Source organism: Salvia hispanica, chromosome 3 (genome assembly GCF_023119035.1).
Source record: "Salvia hispanica cultivar TCC Black 2014 chromosome 3, UniMelb_Shisp_WGS_1.0, whole genome shotgun sequence".
Lineage (NCBI taxonomy): Eukaryota > Viridiplantae > Streptophyta > Magnoliopsida > Lamiales > Lamiaceae > Salvia > Salvia hispanica.
The window spans coordinates 6,556,374-6,577,920 of record NC_062967.1 but is presented as its reverse complement, the minus strand read 5'-3'; the positions used below and the strand labels follow the sequence as shown (position 1 = coordinate 6,577,920).

General features: G+C 37.6%; 4 protein-coding genes across 6 annotated transcripts; 2 read left to right on the top strand and 2 right to left on the bottom strand.

The window, feature by feature from the left end:
* Window positions 1-1,524: 1,524 nt before the first annotated feature.
* Window positions 1,525-6,548, bottom strand: LOC125213791 (nucleolar complex-associated protein 2). Of its 2 annotated transcripts, XM_048114528.1 has the most exons (14): window positions 6,314-6,548; window positions 6,118-6,181; window positions 5,867-5,975; window positions 5,726-5,777; window positions 5,528-5,619; window positions 4,749-4,817; window positions 4,066-4,406; window positions 3,903-3,963; window positions 3,227-3,529; window positions 2,816-3,139; window positions 2,498-2,704; window positions 2,255-2,344; window positions 2,071-2,168; window positions 1,525-1,844 (listed from the first exon to the last, which is right to left on the bottom strand). In XM_048114528.1, exons 1-14 carry the CDS (start codon window positions 6,417-6,419, stop codon window positions 1,718-1,720), a joined length of 2,043 nt encoding a protein of 680 aa, XP_047970485.1. In that variant the 5' UTR covers window positions 6,420-6,548; the 3' UTR covers window positions 1,525-1,717. The 2 variants fall into 2 exon arrangements, with proteins under 2 accessions (XP_047970485.1, XP_047970484.1); XM_048114527.1 differs by having other exon boundaries at window positions 3,903-4,406; window positions 6,314-6,547.
* Window positions 6,549-8,358: 1,810 nt separating this feature from the next.
* Window positions 8,359-11,431, top strand: LOC125211152. The gene is made up of 4 exons (XM_048110858.1): window positions 8,359-9,603; window positions 9,727-9,888; window positions 9,992-10,083; window positions 10,610-11,431. The coding sequence occupies exons 1-4, from the start codon at window positions 8,449-8,451 to the stop codon at window positions 11,247-11,249; spliced, it is 2,049 nt and encodes a 682-aa protein (XP_047966815.1). The 5' UTR covers window positions 8,359-8,448; the 3' UTR covers window positions 11,250-11,431.
* Window positions 11,432-14,160: 2,729 nt separating this feature from the next.
* LOC125214741 (double-stranded RNA-binding protein 2-like) lies at window positions 14,161-18,374 on the top strand. Of its 2 annotated transcripts, none has more exons than XM_048115877.1 (3): window positions 14,161-14,652; window positions 16,610-16,829; window positions 17,296-18,374. In XM_048115877.1, the coding sequence occupies exons 1-3, from the start codon at window positions 14,407-14,409 to the stop codon at window positions 18,183-18,185; spliced, it is 1,356 nt and encodes a 451-aa protein (XP_047971834.1). In that variant the 5' UTR covers window positions 14,161-14,406; the 3' UTR covers window positions 18,186-18,374. The 2 variants fall into 2 exon arrangements, with proteins under 2 accessions (XP_047971834.1, XP_047971833.1); XM_048115876.1 differs by having other exon boundaries at window positions 14,162-14,652; window positions 17,293-18,374.
* A 61-nt stretch (window positions 18,375-18,435) lies between these two features.
* Window positions 18,436-21,235, bottom strand: LOC125214742 (mRNA-decapping enzyme subunit 2-like). Its single transcript, XM_048115878.1, has 9 exons — window positions 21,143-21,235; window positions 20,522-20,673; window positions 20,266-20,393; window positions 19,856-19,951; window positions 19,498-19,650; window positions 19,240-19,343; window positions 19,098-19,165; window positions 18,821-19,002; window positions 18,436-18,689 (listed from the first exon to the last, which is right to left on the bottom strand). Exons 1-8 carry the CDS (start codon window positions 21,220-21,222, stop codon window positions 18,824-18,826), a joined length of 960 nt encoding a protein of 319 aa, XP_047971835.1. The 5' UTR covers window positions 21,223-21,235; the 3' UTR covers window positions 18,436-18,689; window positions 18,821-18,823.
* Window positions 21,236-21,547: the final 312 nt, after the last annotated feature.

Below are 21,547 nucleotides of genomic sequence, written 5' to 3'. Positions count from 1 at the left end.
TTAAAGTTATTTGACAATTATATCCTTCAAATAATAAATCCTAAGTATATTTTATCAATTCATTTAATCACTCAAAATAAACACCTCAAACTATAGAGTATAAAAGTTTTAATCTTATGCTAAATTCCCATATTTAATGTATATTGGTCATATTTGTGGGTTATGGCCCTTAATCTGATCTGACCTGTCTGTAGCCTATGGCATGCCCTTCTAGAAAACCAACTAATATTCAAACTTATTTTATACACTAAAGATCCATTTTTAACTCCTTTATTTGTTGATCTAGAAGAGAGCCAAAAAGCACCCCAAGAGCCATCAACCAATTTCTTCATTATTTTAGTCAAACAAACACCAATCCTTTTCATGTTTCACAATCTTTGTCTCCCACAAAAACCCTTTTCCATATATAAACTCCCCAAACCCTCCCACCATCCTATGTCATAACATAGATTTCACCCAAAAAAAGAAGAAAAAAAAAACTCAAAATGTTGGTTCAAGAATCATTCTTGGAGCACCAAGGCATGCATGACACAACAGATGAATTAGATGAGACACTTTCTTTGCGTGATCTCCCATTGTATGGTGATCAAAGTGTTGAAGAATGGGAAGAAAATCTCTCTGCTGACTCACAAGGCTCAACATCCATGTCCTCGGACGACCACCACGACTACTTCGAGTTCTTCAGCCACGAGCTCGCTCACCCCACCCCGTGTTTCCCACAGGAGAACATCGTCTTCTGCGGGAAGATCATCCCTTACAAACAACCATTAGACGCATCAGGCATCGTTCCACCCAAAGAAGTCGACATCAAACAACCAACGGAAAAGCGCGGTTGGAGCATGTTCAGATGGAGGGTTGGCTCCAAGAGGACAACTCAAGCATCCAAGAAAAAGCACAACGGCAGCAAGCAGGGAAAAGGGTATGATTTCCCACTGCATAAGATGCCTATATTGACATCCTCACCATCTGGGAAAGCAAGATGGTTCTTGTTCTTGACTGGGATTTCAAGAGTTTCAAGTAAAATGGAGCTGAGGGATATTAAGAGCAGGCAGAGCCACCGTCACAGCCCCATCCCAACACAAAGCCACGAAAAGAAGGTGGCTGGAGACACGAGCAGAGGCTCATCAGGGCTGTGGGAGGTGGTCAGAGTACTTAGTTGTGGCGGAAACAGTGACCCCAACGCCATGGTCATTGGGTCGATAAGCTGCAATCGGATAGAGGGAAGATGATTCCTTCATTGAAAGCACTTGCATTTGCATACTGTTCATCATGTTTAGTTTCATTTATTAGAGAGGTTAATCAGATTAGACAACAGTTAGTTGAACAAATTACTAGTGTAAAGCAAATTGCCTGGTTTTGATTGAACCATGATGCCAATATTTTTACCAATATTTCAGAATCAGGCTTGGTTGAGCACATAAAACATATCAGCCATCAACTATAACATCTCATTTCATTGATAAATTATGTTCTCAGCAAATGAGTTGTACAAATTTCTGAGTATTCAACACTGAAAAATATTGATGATGCTAAGCAAATTCCTCTCTATCAATTTTGATAATAAAAAAAGAGTTACGATCTCCAGATACATTGAACTCAGCGAATAGAATACAACAATGAGAAAAGAAGAAAGCTATATTGAATGTGAATCTAGTATTCTGATTCCAAAATTGGGTGAATTACCAAGCTTTGATGGGCCATAATTTATAACTGAGCTTCAAGGGCTCCCCTTCCTCCTTCGTTTACTATTCACCATTCCATTTTCAGCAGGGTGATCTTTAGCAGCCACTGGTTTTCTTTTGGGTTTTGCAGCATTCTTTTTTGAAGTTTTCAGCTCTGGCAAACTGCAAAAAATAGTCCTCGTTCAATAGAAAACAAACAAGAATAACACTCTTTTCAGATAATTGAAAATGTCAATTTATGGTTTACAAAAACACAAGATCCCAATCTTTTCCTTTATTTCTTCTTTACTAAACACATGATGATTCACCAAGTATTGCAACAAGATGACTCTTTATGTCATTGATAATAGTTAAATCATAAGGGCAGCTAGAGTTTGAGTAACTGTACCTTTTCTTATCAAATTTATGCAACTTTCTTTCACAAGCCTTGTCCAGTACACTTCTGTAATATTGAGTAAATGGAGAGTTGAGACTGGACTTTTCAAGCTGCATTAATGTTTAGCCATGATACTTTATTAAATTATGTCCCAACACACGTAAGAGTATGAAAAATTGGATTCGGAGATAGAAACCTGAAGAAAAGAATCTGCTGATTGATGATCAAGAGGGGAGAAAGGCGCATCTTCCCTTTTCTTCTGCACAAAGTCCACATTCTGCTCCACCTGCAGTAGCAAACGTAAGAACTAATCACAATGGCCTTTCTGCCAGAAATATCATTCTTGCTTTAGATTTAGTGGATATAGCTCCATTAACAACATTTACATTCTGATGAAACTAACAAGATAAAAACGAGAACTAGCAAGCAATACTAATACCTGATCAATCATACGCTTCACAATGCGACGCAAGCTTTCTAGAGTTGTGATATCAAGAATCCTTCTCAGGCGGATTAGTGGAATAGTAGCCAGGTCAGGGAAGGAAATATGGAAGCTCCACTGAGAAAAGTGAAAGGCAAGCTGTTTGACAGCAGACTGAAAGCATTCGTCTTGAAAGCTTTTTGATTTTAGGTAGTGCTTGGGCAGCTGCAAATGTCAGTTCCCAATTACAAGGTAGCAAGATCCAAATATTGCATTAAATTGAGAAGAAAATGACAACAGATTTACTGCATGTGATAGAATAAACATGATCCTCACCTTCAAGACCGACGCAGTATCGAATGCAATTTGAGCTTTTCTTCCCTCCCCGGCAACCTTATATTCCAAAATATCCAGTACTAATGAAGCAACTGGTATAAAAGTTCCACTCGAACTGGAGAGGCAATTCAGCCACTCAATGGACTTGAGTCTCAGAGGTAAATATCTTGGACCGGGAAACATGTGAGCTACACCATTAATAAGTTTTACGGTCATAAAGAACAGGGACTGAAGATCAAAGTCGCGTATATTTGCTGATATGAATCTAACCCACATATCAACACAGTTAACATATTCCCAACTGCAAATTTTTTTAACAGCTTCCTGTCACAGAAGAAAAGGGCAATTCATTCCAATTAGTATCCTCCAGATATTTTGCGCTTAAAAAAAGAGAAATTAAAAAAAACAAACCTTTTTCTTTGTTTGTGTGGCCAAGCTAAATATCTTTGCACATTGACTTAAAGAAGCAACAGCTTTAACAGATGATTTTTGCACATCTAGACAGCACAATTCTACTACGGAATCCCTTAAAAATTCCATATGTTCTATGTCAGTGATCTCAGTTACTCTAGATCGAGAAAGAAATGATCTGGAGGTTTTCGCTAAGCAGGTATCAAAGTGATCTGAACCAAACATAGCAGCAACGTCCCTTATGACAAGAAAGGAAGCTGATGATAAGACCCTTCCGCTGGTTGCCCACAAATGAACTGTTGCCTGTTTAATAAGTTTTAAGTGTTGGAATCAGATAGTATAAATAATAAAATATACATGTGGAAATTTTCATTTGAAAATTGACTGGTTGGAATGAAAGATAAAAGGCCACCCATTTTGCCCAAGTTCAATGAACAATCATAAAGCAATAGGAATTATATCTACAATGCTCTTTCACTTCCTCCACAATAAAAAATAAGATGAAACATTATAACAGACATATACCAATCCAATAATAGCAAGTTGACACCTTTGCTTTGAAGTCAGTATTACAAAAAAATGCAAAGATCCTGAGCTCCACCTAAGAACAGGTGGGATTCCTTACAAAAACAAGCAATTTAAAAACATATCAAAACACCAGGAAACTTCAAGTTACCTTAAGGAGCCGTTGAACCAGAGATGGAAAGGCAACAAAGAATATCAGAGAAGCTCGAATCCTCGCCATTGCAAAAGTCAGAATTTCTGAGTCAGTAATCTGATCCAACAAAAACAATGTACTTCTCACAAAAGATTTGACAAGAGATTTCATGCTTTTCCACTTTGAGTTTTTCTGTAGTTTTTCTACTGTCTCCTTTTTGCTGTTCGAAGATGATATTTGAAACATGCCTCGAAATACATCATCTGCATTAGAGAGTGTAAATATGAGAATGTTGCAAAATGTTTCACTGCTGTCGATTTTGTGGCCAACTGATTCAACTCCATAGTGACATGCTGTGCGGTAGGCATTTAGCAGGCCAACAAATGCTGACTGGCTATTATCTTCTTTGACCATTCGACACCATGTAACAATGACTTGATTAGAGAGAAATTTTTCTTTATCTTTGACCAGGTCATCTTCACCCTGCTCCTCGTGATCGCTTGAATCACCTTCATCTGAAAACTGTTACAAGAGAAAAAACAGGAAAAAGCTATTAACACTATGATGCCAATCTACAATATCCATTTTTGCCTTAATGCTTGAATAAAATCAAGTAGTATATCTGAAAACAATTGCAGAACCATCATGATAGATTTAGGAATATCAAATAGTCAGCAAGTCAAGGCTCAGAATCTATATTCTAGTAAGAAAAATTGAATTGAAAAAGCATGATGCTCGGTTTCTTATCATTCTCATGTATAAATAAGTCAAGCAGCATATACATTCAAGGAATAATACCCCCCATTCCCTAAACAGAAAGAATAATAACAAGGAAACAGAGTGAAAAAATGGCAAGTATCTTACTGAATCATCATTCTGAATTGTCTCAGCGCTGCTTTTGAAGCTTTCTAAGAAGTTGTTGAATCCTGGATCCTGTAATGTTTTGAAGCAAGTTAACTTACTAAATACAAAAGAATGTATTTCTCTTAAACATGTAACAGATAAAGAGCTTAAGGGCCATAAAATTAGCATTGAGACGGTTGATGACATAAGAAAAACAAAGATAATGAAGAGATTCCAAATTACTTATAACCTTATTCATTACAAGTGAAAATGTCCATTCCAATTATCAGAATTATAGCAGACAGAAGAAATGACATACAAACAGAAATAGAGCAAGCAACTGCACTTAGTCTCATTTTACTTTACTATTCTTCCTTCCTATTGAGAATTTTCATTAACCTCATTTTATTTTAAAGATATTGGTCAAGCGCATGAAAACAATCTTCCAATACTTTTTTACCAAGCATGTGAAAGATTTCATAAAGTATAAAAGTAATAAAAAGGAAACAGTTCCCTGGGCATGGAAGATCAAAAGTTCACAGGACAATTTTATAGGTAACCATCAGCACAAAATGCTTCATCCAGTATTTTAAGAAGTTTAAAGATACCCATCACCTAAAGATCTTGATCAGACAAAAGAAGGGGAGATTTTCTCACTATGTAAACAAATAGAGAAACGCATATTATCATACATACTTAGCCTTGCATGATGACAGATGCAAAGCTAAGTAGCCACATAATCCCAGTGGCCAGTACAATTGATTTACAGTAAACAAAAAAAATCCAAAAGGTGAGATTACCTTCTTTCTCAGCCTATCCAGTTTCTTCTTTAGAGCAGCGAGATCAGAGTGAATTTTGTTGTTCTGAGCTGAATAGACAGTAACAATTGTATCTGCATAAAAGATAGACATTTATTACGATGTTAGACCATTAACAGCTATTTTAAATAAGTAGAAAGATTAACTAAGAGAGAGAATAAATATGATCAACAATTTGACCTTCTAGTGTTTTCTCCGTTTCACTCTCCACCGAGTATGGGCAACTTGGATCCTAGACATAGAATACAAAATCATTGGACTGGCGATAGCATAAAATTTATGAGGAGATTGATAAAAAGGAAATGGAATCCAATCAAGAACCTCCGAAAGATAACCATCACTATCTGATGCAAGTGCAATCTCATCTGTTTCATTTTCAGTGAATGCTGCATCAAGAGAAGTAATTACAGTGCTCTCGGGTTCACTGTTCCTGAGAAAAAAGGTTGAGACTGTGCTTGAGTACACACCGCAGCCTTCATCAACACACAAAAGGTAGTCTATATCGAACAGAATCTCCAACCATGAGTTGAAAATTAAAGCATGAAGAATGCGAATCAAATTCACCTTGTTACCTTCCATTAAAAGTGCCTGCATAGTCATCCACTGTCTCCTCCTCGGAGTCATTTTTCCCGTTTTCTGCAGTATACAGAAATTGCGCATATATAAAGGCACACGAATTCAACTCAATTCATAAAAAATGCATACATAATGTTCGTTTTCCGCATGAACCAGAACTATCTACACAATAACTTAACAACGATTACTAACTTGGAGCTTTCCTCTTGAACAAAGCTTTCGTTTTTCGCCGCTGCTTCAGCACAGACTGAAGATGCTTCTTCGCAAATTTTCGCGCCTTCTTTCCTAGCTTACCCATGAAATTCGCACTCTTCGATTACGCGATTGCGCAATAAAATTCTATTTGCTGCTCTCCGATTGAGCCCTAATGCAATTTGGGGCTAAAGTGGAGGGAAGTGGAGAAAGGGTTTAACTAGGGTTCAACAAGAGGCGGGCTATATCTTATTTGGGCCACCATGTTTTAAATATTTTCTGGGCTTGTTATATATCTTTTATTTATCTTCATCAAAGTCAATTAGTCATCATCTCAAAGTTGTCATACTTTGCGAACAACTTTTGTAAACTTAAATACTATTCCATCTACCATTATCTTATCGTAAATTTTTAAAAACAAATTTATATTTAGAGTGCAAAATAGCACTCCAATTGTGTGAATAAGTGAATGGTATTTGAAATCAATATGAGGAATATAAACCAATACCAAATGTAATGATTAAATGGGAGTTATATTTATTGAGTACTTGTTGACTTTTAGTTTAAAAGATACTACTAGTACTTATAACCAAGTCCAAGCATCATCATCGATTTGGATTTTGTTATGGCATTTGTCTTGCAATTAGATTTTACAATTCATTTAAATATCTCCATGACTGTTAAATTGGCTCTTTGCTTTGTTAAGATTACATGAGTAGAGTACCTTAATGTAAGACCATATAGATACTTGAGGCAATTGATTTTAGAGTGAATTACATATTTAGGACTTATACTTATCACGATACATGTTTGCGGTCCCTATACTTATAAAATATCATTTGCGGTCTCTATATTTGTATTTATGCACGTTTTAAGGTTCTTTTTTTTTTTTCTGACATTTTTTAGGACAAAAATACCCCCAAATAAATGAAGGGCAAATTTATATATTACTATTTTCTCTCCTTTTTCTTTCTTCTTCATATTTTCTCTCCTTTTTCTTTCTTCTTCATATTTTCTCTTTCTTCTTTTTGTAAATGACTTGTATAATTACAACAAAAATTGAGATGAGACATATTTGAAGAAGGAAATTAGACAAATCAAATGTTCAGCTAAGAAGTTTATTTTACATTATTTTGTTAGAATTGCGAAGAGAAATTTCTGATGTGAGAACCCACATAAGTCACGGGCGCTGCCCACTTGCTAAATACACAACCAAAATTACCATAATTTCATACATTCCATTTATTGCTTATTATTCCTCACTTTGCGATTGATTAGATTCAAATATCCACTTGTTGAAATTCGTCGTTCAAATTTTTTATCTTTTATTTACGGGATCATTAATTATAATACTCCACATTTGAAGCATAATCACAAATACTCTAGTGTGATAAAGGAAAATGACGTGAAAATATAAAATTTATCATCATATGATTAAATTTCTCAAAAAATTTAACAGAATACAAGGAAATAAGATTAACAAACCCATAATTTTAGTTCTAATTTTATTATAGACAAAGGAAAAAGAAAGAAGGAGGATGAAAGAGAGAAAATAGTGTACAAATTTTTTCTTTGGGGGTATTTTTGTCCAAAAAAAGATAAAAGAGTGAAAAGAACCTTAAAACGTGCATAAGTACAAGTATAAAGACCGCAAATGATATTTTATAAGTATAGAGACCGCAAACGTTCGTCGTGATAAGTATAGATCCTAAATATGTAATTCACTATTGATTTTATGCAACATCATATAGTAGATTTTGACAAAAGACAGGAGTAAAAATAAGGTTAATATCAACTTTATTTAGTAAATTTGAAGTAATCTAATTCTAAATCAATTCAAAAATGTTACTCACATCTGATTTTTACCGAGAATGCGTCCAAATCGGCTTGCATTATTTTTGGTTGAATCCAACTGCTGTGGGCCCTACAGAAGGCACCGTTAGAACAATTTAAGCGGATAAGCCATTTTTTTGAATTTCAAAAATGTAACGGTCACCATCTTCATCCCTAAAACCCCAATTTCTTCATCTGTCGTCAATCCCTAATGCTAAGGCATCCCACTTTCAATTTCTCCTCACTCTAATTCACCTCTCGTAAAGAAGAAATCCTCACTGCCCTCTCCACCTCTCTCCAAAATGGCCACTCTAACACCCGGAATCCTCCTCAAGCTCCTCCAATCGATGAATTCAACCACCAAAGTCACCGGCGACCACCGTAGTCCCCTCCTCCAGGTCATCGGCATCCTCCCTGCTCTCTCCGCCGCCGATTCTCTATGGCCGCACAATGGATTCTACGTCCAGCTCTCCGACTCCCTCAATTCAACCTACGTCTCCCTCTCCGACCGCGACACTGACCTAATCCTCAACAATCGCCTCCAGTTAGGTCAGTTTGTGCACCTCGATCGCCTCCTCTTCGACTCCGACTCCCCTCCCGTCCCAACGCCCGTCAACCTCCGCCCCGTCGCCGGCCGCCAGCCCTTCATCGGATCCCCCGAGCCCCTAATTGCTCGGATCTCCCCTTCCAAAAATGGATTCGTCATTCAGCCGGTTTCAGACTCCAGCCCCTCTGCTGATCCCATCGCTGCCTATTTGTCTAGGGCAGGGAAGAAGGAGACGGAAGGAAAGGAGAAATTCGGAGAGGGAAAGGGCGGCAGACATGTAATTGCCCCCAAAAAAGAGAATGTTAATGTGAATATAGCTGCGAATTGCGGAGATGATAATAGCTCTGTTAGTAGTAGAGCTGGATCAGACAAGATCTCGCAAAGGTTTACATCGCCGGGCTCGCAGAAGCAGAGACCATTAGCAGCAGCCGGAAGGAAAGTTGTGGTAGCGGAGAGGGATCCGTCGCCGGCGGCTAAATCAGGGAAGAGGTCTTCCTCGCCTGCCCCGTCAAAATGTGTGGTCCCGAGCCTTGTGGTGGCAAAGGAAGAAAATAGGAGGACATCAAAGGAGCCTGCGATAATTGTACCATCTAGGTACCGGCAGCCGTCGCCGACTGCTGGGAGGCGGCAGGCGAGCCCGATTGTGGCGAGGAGGATGTCGTTGTCTCCAGCTCGAAGGCTATCTGGCGGGCTTAGGGCATCACCCGCAGTGGACTCCTCAGGGAGGAAGAAGATGGCTAATATAGCTGCTGGAATTTCGAAGGTTTCTGAAGCGCTTGTTGGGAATGGGAGACCTCCTAGTAGGAAAAATTGGGATGATGGACCAGCATCCGGCGGCAGCTCTTCTGAACATAAAGAAAAGACTCTGGCTAAAAACAAAATCGATCTCCAGGCTATCCTGAGGACACAGGTCCAGTTCTCCCATTTTAGCCTCATGAATGTTCTTTCATTTTTGGTTGAATTAGCTTTGTTTTTGGTTGAATTGTATGAACTTGTTTTCATCTTAAAGTGTGGTGGTGTTTTTCCTTTTCAGGCTGCTATATCTAGGCGTCTAAGCGACGTACATGAGAAATCTGAGAGTCCGAATGTGAAACCGAATGGCGCAGCCCCAGTGATCACCATACATGAAAAGAAATGGACTGATGGCAGTGTTTCTCTTGATGCGGTTACTTCAGGTCTTGCTAAACTTGGGAAGGTATATAAAGATATGATATTTAGTAGAACTATTATACTTATTTATGTTCCTTTATGTTATCCAGAATTGAAAAATGAATCTGTTTGTGTGTTCTTTGGATCAGGATGCTATGCAGAGGAGAAGAATTGCTTCAATAGCTGCTGCTGAAGCTTTAGAGGAAGCCATGGCAACTGAATCTGTTGTCAGAAACTTGAGGTATAGTCTAACTCCAGAAAAGTGGATATATTTATAGGTGATTTGTTTCCATGGATTGAGAGGTTCAATGAAGAAGCCATAGTTAGAGAACTTGAACATGAGCGATCAGACTGAATTCTTCTTGTCAATTGTCATGTACTTTTTGAAAATTGATTCTTTAATATTTACAGTAGTCTCTCTATATAGTAAACCCATACTTGTAATCCACCTAAACGTAGAAGGCATCTTGTCTCGGTTTAATGGATAGACTACTGCGCATAGGCTATGCTAAACTAGTATGGTAAAGTTAACCTATTACAATATTTTCATTTGTCTTACAGTATTAGATTTCTTGATTATTTGGATTGTGAGCTTTGTCTTTCTTTCCAACATGATTATGTGATATTCATTATAATCATTGTTTAGAGTAAAAAAGAATTGTATACCCAAAGTTTTTATACTAAAAGTACGGAAACATAACTACTGCTTTAGTAAAAAAGCAATCTTGAACATATGTACTGACCCTTTTCAAATTTTCAACTTGCAGCATGTTTTCTGATTTAGTTGCAATGTCAAAGCCTGAGAATCCTCTGCCTACTATCGACCGATTCATGTCCATTTACGAGGATGCCCTGAAATCAACAGCAGACGTTGAGTTGATTTTCGGTAGCCACAGTTCATCAAGAAGTACGGATTCTACATCTACAGAGCAACCAAAACCGAGCAAGCTATGGGTGGAAGCTGCTTTGGCCACGAACCTTGAGGTTGTCTCCCTCCTCACAAACGAAGAGTTTGATGGCTTATCAAAGGTGGAGCAAAGTTCAAAGAAGAGGCCCTCTATCAGTGAACCTGCCAAGAAGGTGTCACCATCAGTGGCTGGAACATGGACTCGATGCATGGGAATGAACGAAACTGTAGAGCTGGGAAAGAATTTGCTGTCTGAGATGCAAATGTGGTTCGTGAGGTTTGTTGAGGAGTCCCTTGATGCAGGTTTTCGTGTATTTGGCAAGTCCGCTACAGGCAATGGTGGAGGTCTCGACTGTGGCCCTATGGCCACTATTTTGTCTCAGCTGAAACGAGTCAACGACTGGTTGGATCGTGTTGTCTCTAGAAGGGACGGGGTGCTGATGGACAAGGCGGAGCTCTTGAAGGGAAAGATTTATTCGTTTGTCATGTCATTCCAGTAACCTGCCTCCTCACCTTGCTGATTGATGTGTTTGTTGATAATATTAGGGAAATTCTTCTCTTCAATATCAATTTACATGGTTTTGATTGAATTGTGATGCCAATATATCAGCCATCAAGTATAACATCTCATTTATTTGATAAGTACATTATGTTCTCAGCAAATATGAGTTTTGTTTCAGAATCCTCAAAGCTGGAAAATATTGATGATGTCAATCAAGTTTGATAGAAAAATACCAGGCTATATTGAATTTGATGGTTGTTATAACTGAGACTGAGCTTCAAGGGCTCTCTTCCTCTGTTTCCATTTTCAGCAGGGTGATCTTCTGCACTGCGTTAACATGAACATCAGCAGCTACTTGTTTTCTTTTGGCTTTGCAGCATTCTTTTTTGAAGTTTTCAGCTCTGGCAAACTGCAAAAATATTCCCTTATTTCAGCTCCAATATCAACATGTACATTCTGTCTAAGCTCACAAGATAAAAATGTGAACTCTGCAAGTAATACTAACTAATACCTGATCAGTTATACGATGAAAGCTCTCCGAGCTGTGATATCGAGAATCCTTCTCAGACGAATTAGTGGAATGGTGGCCAGGTCACGGAAGGAAATATGGTAGCTCCACTGAGAAATGTGAAAGGCAAGCAGACTGAAAGCTCTTAGATTTTAGGTAATGTTTTGGGCAGCTGCAAATGTCAGTTACAAGGTAGCATGGTCCAAACATTCCAAAACATCCAGCACTAATGAAGTCCCCATCAACTAACACGGATGGGGCGGTGAAAGGGAGTACACGTGTTGCATCTAGCTTCACGGATGTTCACAACACATAAGGGCTGCTATGGTTATTCACGATAGCTCAACTCTGGGCAATATTAGATGGCTTGAAGCTAGCATGAGAGCATGGCATCCGTGCATTAGACGTTGAAAGTGAGAGCTCAGTAACGGTATGTATGCTTAACTCAGATAGATCATAGCCTACTCTAATACATATGGCAGCTCATGGAGCTACAATGTGAGGTAAACATAAAGCACGTTTATAGGGAAGCCAATTCCGCTGCCGATTTTCTTGCAAATTGGTCGACTGGGATGCCGCCAGAGTTTCATACTCCTACTAGTATTTTCTATTCTCCTCCTAAAGTTTACTCAACATTCTCCTTCTAGACAAACTGAGATATTCCCCGTCGGCTATGCCCTCTCTATCATGTAACAAAAAAAAAAAGTCATGAATTTCAATTTAGAGTTTTGTCAATAGTGGTTTATTCAAACATTTCATTTATCTTTTTTTTTGGCTTCTGACCAATTGAGTGTAGTTCGTCAAAACAATTCTACCATCGCTTTTATTTTTATTTTTCAGTTTTTAAATAAGTAGTACTACATTATTTAAGTTTGTTGTGAAATATATTATATTCATGATATTATTAGCTAATTTTAAAAGTTTCGGCCATAATTCAGGATAATTACAAAATATATCAAAGTCATGTTATTAGCAGTCGATTTTCAAACTTGTAGGACTTAAAAAAGTTTGATCAAATTTCGTAATATTTATCTTGTACATATTGGTGTGTTTTCATTAAAATTAGAAATTAATTAGTAGGACATAGATATAAAATATCAAAGTCATTATATAAATAATAGTTTTTATATGGGACTAACCAGAGTTTTACAAAATGTTGTTTACCTTTATTACATATTGGTATTTTTATTCGATTTAAGAAATTAGGACATGGAGAAAAAAGATTTGTAATCTTAAAAAGAACTAATACTATTGATAGTTTGATACACTAGTAAACTTTAAAAGTAATGATAACATAGAATATAGGTGAAGGCTAGAAATTTGCATAGTTGAGCAAGTATGATTAGTAAAAGCAGTGATGTAAATTATGTCCCCTGTGAAAGGAATCATCAATTAATCCCATTTAAACACAACTTTCCATCCATAAACCTACTCATTAAATTCCCATTCCCCCTATTCCATCTATGACCAAATTATTTTCTGCTCGACATATGTGAATAGGACAACTAGGATTAATTAATTTCATTACGCCGAAATTTTAAATTTGTTGAAATTAATAGTGATTAGAAAAAAGGGACAAGTATTAGCCAACGGCTTTATAAATCGGTCTCACTAATTTTATTTCATTTGTCCCTTTTCATAGTCCGTAATTATTCCTAAATTATCCAGATAGTAATTGTTGATTTTTATCGTCGCATTTTAAAAAATATTTAAAGCAGTGTTTTAAGGTACTACACATTACATTAATTTCTGTTTTGAAATTTATGCCACAAATTATTTTCTCTAAGAAAGCGACTTCAAGTGCAGTCTTTATAAATAATAAAATCAACTGGGGCAAGTTTCAATTAAACAGATTACCAAATTCAAATGTATATGCGCCTCTCTTTTTTTAACTATTTTATAATTTATGCATTAAGCTAAAATATGGTTAATCCAAAACATACTTATTAAAGTAAGTACTTGAATTTGATTTAATTTTTCACTCGAATATGTCTTAGTTTAGTCAATGCCATCCAATAAATATACATGGGAACAATCCCCACAATCTTTATCGAGAAACCTTGATTTAATTATTGGCACCCACAAATTTATTTCCCTCCTTATCTTTATTTTTCCATTTCCCATTTTTAATTTCTCTCATAAATTCCCCTCGTAATTTGCCATGTGCCACTAAAAAAATTTATTTGCACCCATCTTCTATCACGTTGACATCATATCATTAAATGACATAAAAATAATTAAAACTAAATTGAATTATTTTGCCATCTAGTAGTATAAAATAATTCCGACGCATTCATATTTATTTTCCACACTGAATCTAACCGTGGAACTGCATGCATCCAAATATTCCCACCTCTTTCTCTCTCTCTCACGTTGGTTTTAAAGCGAAGCTATTACTGCACAGCGAAAATGCGAAACAAAAGTCCTCTCTCTCTCTAAACCCTTTCTCTCTCTAAAAAGCTCACCGAAAAACTCTGCCTATCTTTTTGAGAAATGCAAGCAAAAACCCTAGTAAAACGCCAGGAAAGACGCTCCGGATCTCAATTGGAGCCTCGATTGAGGCGATGATCTGATGCATTTCGCTAATAGAGAAAGTGTGTGTTTGTTGGATTGATTTTTTTGATTTTTTGGGGGGTTCGGTGTAGAGATGTATAAGAACCAGCTGCAGGAGCTGGCGCAGCGGAGCTGCTTCAATCTGCCGGCCTACACGTCCATCAGGGAAGGTCCCGATCACGCGCCGCGCTTCAAGGCCGTCGTTAATTTTAACGGGGAGACCTTTGAGAGCCCTACCTACTGCTCCACTCTCCGCCAGGCGGAGCACTCTGCAGCTGAGATGGCGCTTGATGCGCTCGCCAGCCGCGGCCCGTCAAACTCGCTCGCAGCCCGAATTCTTGTGAGTTTCTTTTTTTCTTCCAAGTTTTTTACTAATTTACTGTGTTGTTTAGTTTCCATGGAACTTTTATTGTTTGAAATTTGCTTGGTGTTTGATTTCTTAAATTGTGCTCCTGTCGTCTTTGATATAATTTGATTGCTGCAAAATTGGGGATTAAACAGAATGCAACAATGTGTCTATGTGATCTTCTGAAAGGACGGATTTATCTGAGTAAATTTGAGAATGATTGTGTAATTATAATACGTTACTCTGTACTTGTGTCATTTCGATGAATTTGTGGCTACTAAACATTTCTATTTTCAAATGCTGCCTTTGTTTTGTGAACAATCAGCTCATGGAAGTTGACATTTAGATGTTGTTAGCATCTAAGGCCGATTTCACAAGTAAGAACCTCTAATTGATTCAGTTCCTAGAGCTACTAAATTTCTCTTCACTAGATAGGATTTTGGGTATGCCTTTGGTGTAACCTTGATTCTCTAGAGGGGGTTTTTCCTCCAAGTATACTTAATCTTTGCCATGTTTTAGTAACTTCTGCACTTTGATACATGAGAAAGAGCTTTTTGGATGGGTAATTTAGTCATTTTGGTCAAGGATTTTGTGCTCTACTATAGAGTCTAGACGACTCATAAGGCTTTAGTGAATCAGATTATACGCATACTTTTAGACTTTAGTAGCATAATAAGCATTTTGAATACTTCATTCGCATTGGAAAAGTTTCCAGATAAGAATTGATTTCTGTCTGTTAGCAAAAATTAAAATACTCTTGAATGGTTTGTTAGAATTTATTTGGACAAGTTTGTTGGTTTTCAGGAAATCACGCGATTCACGCCAATGCCATGTTTTAAATTTCATTTGCTATCTACTTGCCATGAAAAACATGTTTTTTTGACCCACCATTCTGTGAAATAGGCGTAGTATGTCACACATTATATCCGTTACAGTGACAGTCGTGAGCTGTGATGAATAATGTAATTAACTCAGCCTCTTTGGTTTGAATTAGTAGGGTATCACAGAATCCAACTGCCCTATGATGTCACTTAAAACATTAAATGGCATCTCATGTGGCAGGATCGAGTTCATGTTATTTTTCTCAGCCTCCATATTTTCAATAAAGTAGGCTTCGTGTATTTAGCTTAACCATAACGTCGCTTAGAACATTAGATGGGTTGTAATCCGGAAAAATTAACTTTTCTAAAATTCAAAACATTAATATAAATTTACCTTTCTGTGTGAAATCTTGTAATCATTTTTATTGAAGAAATGAAATCTTTGAATCTTAGAAAACTCATTATATGTTGTGCTTTGGTCTAGCTAAGGAGGCGAGAAAAGGCTGTATATTGTTGTTATGTTGTTTCAGTCGATAACACTTAGCAAAGCCATATCTTCACTAGGTCTACCAAAGAGACTCTTTGCTGGATCAGTCTAGAATCTTATACCTTGCTCCTTCCAAATTATAGCCAGTTTGGATTGATATTCAGTCAATAACATAAGAATTAGATTGAGAATTGAGAAATATGCTTTCTACCAGATCCTCGTGTGATAGGAAACCAAATTATAGTTCAACATATCATTCGCATGAAAACTCATGACCATTCAGTGGATATAGTATCTTTAACACACTTAATGATTTTCATCGCTAAGTTACAAATGACACACCCAGAATTAACAATATATGATTGATCCTTGTAGCTTCAAAGAGCTAAAGCAATTGAAGTTTGTCATGTGAAAAATTGGATGACTTGGTGTGCATTCAAGTTTGAATATCTCCGATATTCTTCTATGTACGCTTATCTCAAAATGAAGGCCCTATACATGAATTGTTAGAACTTTGCAAACTGTCTTGTTACCATCTTTTGTGTAAACTATAACATTCATTTGTCAAATAATGTGTTTGGGATTTCTCGAACAGTTCGGTTCCTTGTTCCTTGCTAATGCTGTACCATTCTGACCTTTGCAGGACGAGACAGGTGTATATAAGAATCTATTGCAGGAGGTTTCACAAAGAGTAGGAGCAACTTTGCCTGCATATTCAACTTTCAGAACTGGTCTAGGCCACCTTCCTATTTTTACGTGTACTGTAGAGTTGGCTGGTGTTATATTTACCGGTGTGCCAGCTAAGAACAAGAAGCAAGCAGAAAAGAATGCTGCCATGGCAGCTTGGTTATCTCTTAAATCTTGTAAGTGGCCCTGGTCCATACTCGTTTCAATTTTTTAAACCCATCCGCTGCTCTGTCACCAAGCCCTTGATTTTTTATGTCTACCTAGTTGAAAAGCCAATTAGAGAAAGAAATAAAAGACAAATAGGTGATGATTAATGAGTAGGAATCAAGAGTCATACAGCCTCGCCCAGTAGCCCATTTAAAACTGATTACATGGTCCCTATGATGCCTTACTTGGTACTGTTGTCCATCAGCCTTTCTTGCCTCTGCACCTAAACTTTTTATCAATCTTTGAATATGGAATTCAAATCATGTGAATAATGCTGAGGCATGGGGATAGCAAATAGTTTATGAGAGAAAACGGAGGATTAATATGGTCTTATTGAGTATCATATGATCCTTATGTATATAAATTTTAAGCATTTTACTATGTGGCAAGAATCTAATAGTTAATATGTTTTGTGCCCCATTGTTTTTCCAGTAGTGCAACAAACTGAGCTTCCTTATGAAAGGTCCCATAAGGATGAACAGGAGCATGTGACAGTAGCTCGTGCGCTGCAGAAGTATCTAATAAAGGCTAGATTGGCGAGACTATCTTTTCCAATACAATTTCCTACACTAAATCCTAGGCCATCGAGTACACAACCGTCTATAACTACAACATCAAGAATCCTTCCCTTGATATGCCCGAAAACTGCTCAGCGCAACAGGCCTAATCCTGCCTTGAACAACAACCCCACTCTCCAAAAGAATGTCAGCATAACTGGCCAGCCAATGGTTACAGTTCCGAATGAATGTCAGTCATCATTGGCAGACATCTTCAAACCCCGGCCACAGAAATTCCCAGCAGTAGGAGCAGCACCATATATTCCAGTGCATTGCAAGATTGCACCCCCAGTGACAATTCGGAATGCGATTCCAGTGTTCTCCGCACCACCACTTCCTTCGCCACAGCCATCATTAGTAATGAGGCCTCCTACTTTGCACATGGCCCCACCCGTGTCAATCAGACAAGCTGTTCCTGCATTTGCTGCTCCAGTACGGATGGATGAGCTATCGTCCGTGGTGCGTCCATCTGTTAAAGTAGAGGATCCTCGGATTTCCATACCTGCTACACCTCAAGTAGAGGAGCCACCATTCTCCAAATTCTCTCCTGTTCTAGTTGAGGACCCTTTTGGTTATACAAAGCCTGCTGCAGTGGCACCAATTTCTGAAGCTCCAACAGTTCAAGTCGACCAACCCACAACTGAAGTTCTCACCGTTGATGTCAGTCCTCCGGCACCATCAGCCAAAGAGACGACGTCTGCTGAACAGAACAAGCTGCAGGAGCCAGCTGAGGTTGAAATCAAAGGCCTGAAAGATCTGAAGATATGATATTGGAACAGCCAGCTTCTTTCAGTAAGGGATTATCTAGGTTTTGGCTTCTTTTTTTTAATCTCTCTCTCTCTCCCTCTCCCCCCCTCCTTTCTCCTTTTGGTTTACTTATTCTGTTGTTGTGGGAGGAATTGTTTCAAGAGTTAAAACTTCTTATGCTTGCAATGTTAGAGTATATGCTTTAATGTCTATTGTTGTCTTAGGACTTGATTTAGTAGTATGCAGAAACGAACCTTTTCTTTGTGGCTTCTCAATAATATCATTAAATATATCAGTTTTAGTAAATTGTCCCAATCATCCATGTTCAAGTAACATAGGAAAGTCGAAGATGAAGGAAATGAATGTGTTATGTACGAACGAAAAATGGTCCAACACAAAGCACAACAAACGTAGTTGTTGTCTGTTGTTATTTCATTCCATTCTTCATAACACTTTGTAGCGCGGTACTGGAGATATCGTTGTCATCACTCGAGCAAACATGACTGCAGATGCTTCCACGTTTGTCTATTGGAGGTATTTGTGATCATGGTAAGAGAATCGGAAAGGCATTAGCCGTCAGATCAGCAAGAGTACTCCGTAAAATGTGCACAAACCCTAGAAAATATGTACACCAATGTTTCAAGGACTCTGCTCACCGTTCAAGAAGAGAAGGCAGCGTCCACTGCTTGTAAAATCGGGCCAGTATCAAATCTGAAGTTTCGAAAGCTCCGACTAGGACGTGCCACGTAAGGGTACACATCAGCCACAGTTCTACTCATCTGGTAGTCGGTTGTTGAGCTGCCTCCCGAGCTGTTTCTTGCCTTCCACAAGGTAAGTCCTGCACAAGTGAGATTGAGCAAGGTAAATTTTAGAATTGCAGCGTCAAGTTTGCCAAGTTTCACATAAGATGGAAGAGAACATATGAGACGTGACCTTTCGCGGGTCTATTTGGTCGAGGCGAAACACGAGGTGGATGCACTGAGATCCATGACTTTAGGGATCTGCAAAATCGTCCCAACATTTCTTGTAAGACTTAAGAACAACGGAATCAACAAAATCGATATAAGATACTCACGCTAAAAATGGAGCAACCATGTAGAGCTTGAGGCCAGTGCTCCCACGAGATATGACGTCAGCATTTGCATGCGGAAGCTCGTTTATCACATGCCACGCTATTTCCTGCAATAACGACAAACAGATTAGATAAACATTTTGTACGCATTGTCTTGTCTAAGATAATCGGAGAAAGAATCAAGCAAAATAAGGCAACAAACAGAGGAATAGTAACTTAGAATTCAAAGGTGCACATTCTTAGAAGAGGAAAAGGACATACACTAATCTCCTTTTTTGTAAGAGGAGCAAATAATGTGCCATCTTTCACCCCAGCCACTATGTACAATCTCACTCTCTGCTGTCCAAAAATCATCTCGATGTATGCATCCTTGTTAAGAAGTTTTGATACGTCAAACCCTGTTTCCTCAAGGACCTGCATCTCGCAGAAAATGATGTGTTCGAATACGAGGCAAGAAAATATGGGATAGAGGAGTATCATAATTCATAAGCATATATATAGAAGCAGTGTTATTAAGCAACAACACAAGTTTCAGACCTATCTCGTTAACACTTCTTCCACTGATAAGTCAAGAAAGCGATGTATGTAAAGTACAAAGGCAGGAAGAAAGATTTCATACTTCTCTAATGGCACAACTGTGATCTTCTTCATCTTTGTTCTTTTTACCACGGGGAAAGCTCCAACTTGTCCCTTTCCATCCCTTCACTAGTAGACACTGTAGACGAGAACCGGGCTATAAAAAGCAGCGAAGCGAAGACATAGAAAGAAACAAAATCTAAATGAAGTATCTTCTATTACAGTGACAATGCTCAGATGGTTGCTCGTCCTCATATATTACGCAATGCCTAAATGTCTGAAAATTTATTTCCATACATTTAAATCAAGATAATCAATGAGAACAAACGTAGTAAGGAAATCAAGCATGATTCTAAAGCACATATCTATAATTGCCAATGAACCAGCTCATGCACTCAGAAACAAAAAAACAAAAAACAAAAATCACCAAATACGTTCGTGCAAAGCACTCACCCTCTCATAGGTTTGGTCCAGTATAATGGCCCCCGTAACAGGAACTCTGACTTTATATGAAGTGAAGTCCTTAAATATATCGTCTATATGAGCAACATATGGCTTTAAGACATTACAGTTGTTGAATACTGCTAGATGTTAAGGATAACTAGGATTGCTCCATAGACAAAAACTGAATCAAATACTACGAGACTGTCTATGAAAGATAAGTCGAACAAAGGATAAATGCACTCAATCTGGGAGTGGTGAAGGATACATAAAGAAGTAAATTCCTTCAAAGTTAATGACTTGAGAGATGGATTATTTTCAACCGAGTTGTCTTCATAAAACCAATGTGCATACTCCACGAGAAACAAAATCCTCTCGAACGATTGTTGGTCCTCCTTAGGCACATTTAGAACAAAACGACTGCGAAATGGAAATCGGACGTCAGTTAACAAAATGAAACCTTATACAAGTACAAGCATTCAAAGGTTAGCATGAGCAAAATACAATGTATAATTGAATATCTGTTTCTATGAGAAAGATATTTATCTCCAAGATTGATTCACAATAAATATATCAATCATGATGCATCAAACACATATCAACCAGTCATGACAGCAATGTAATAATGTAAACTTGTATTCATCAAGAAAAAATACAATACTAATGCTACATGCATTCCTTAGGAATTGCCTTTGCAATCAAAATTCTCAACCGAAATAGCCTAAAACTTTATCAAAATCAAGCACATAATACATTTCCAATTTAATACGGGTAAGGGAAGTAAAGGAAGATTGAGAAAAATAAAAATTGAATTTTTTTTTCCACCAAATCTTAATTTGCCACAAAATAAACGTAAATCGAGAAATTGAAAGAAATCCCATTTGTAGACCTGCAAAGATCGTCGAGGAGCTCTTGAGGAGGAAGGGCATACTTAGGCGGAGGAATTGCATATCGATTCATGCTCGACATTCTTCCTTCATCAAAGCCTTGCCTTGTCAAATATTTTGAGTCAAAAATATATATCAGTCTAAATAAAAATGATTTATTGGATTTGTTAGTTAATGTAAAATGTATATCAGTCTAAATTGCATATCAGCCTTGCCTTGTAAAATGTTTTATTGAAGGCATTTGTTAGTTAATTTTAAGTTTTGTTTATAATTGTATTAATATTAAGGTAACGATGATGACAATTTAATACTGACCCAGGACCATCTGAGGCCCATCAGATACCTTATAGTATATGAATCTTCCTATTAAAAATTTGGGAGCTATGAAGCCTAATATTTCTATAGGC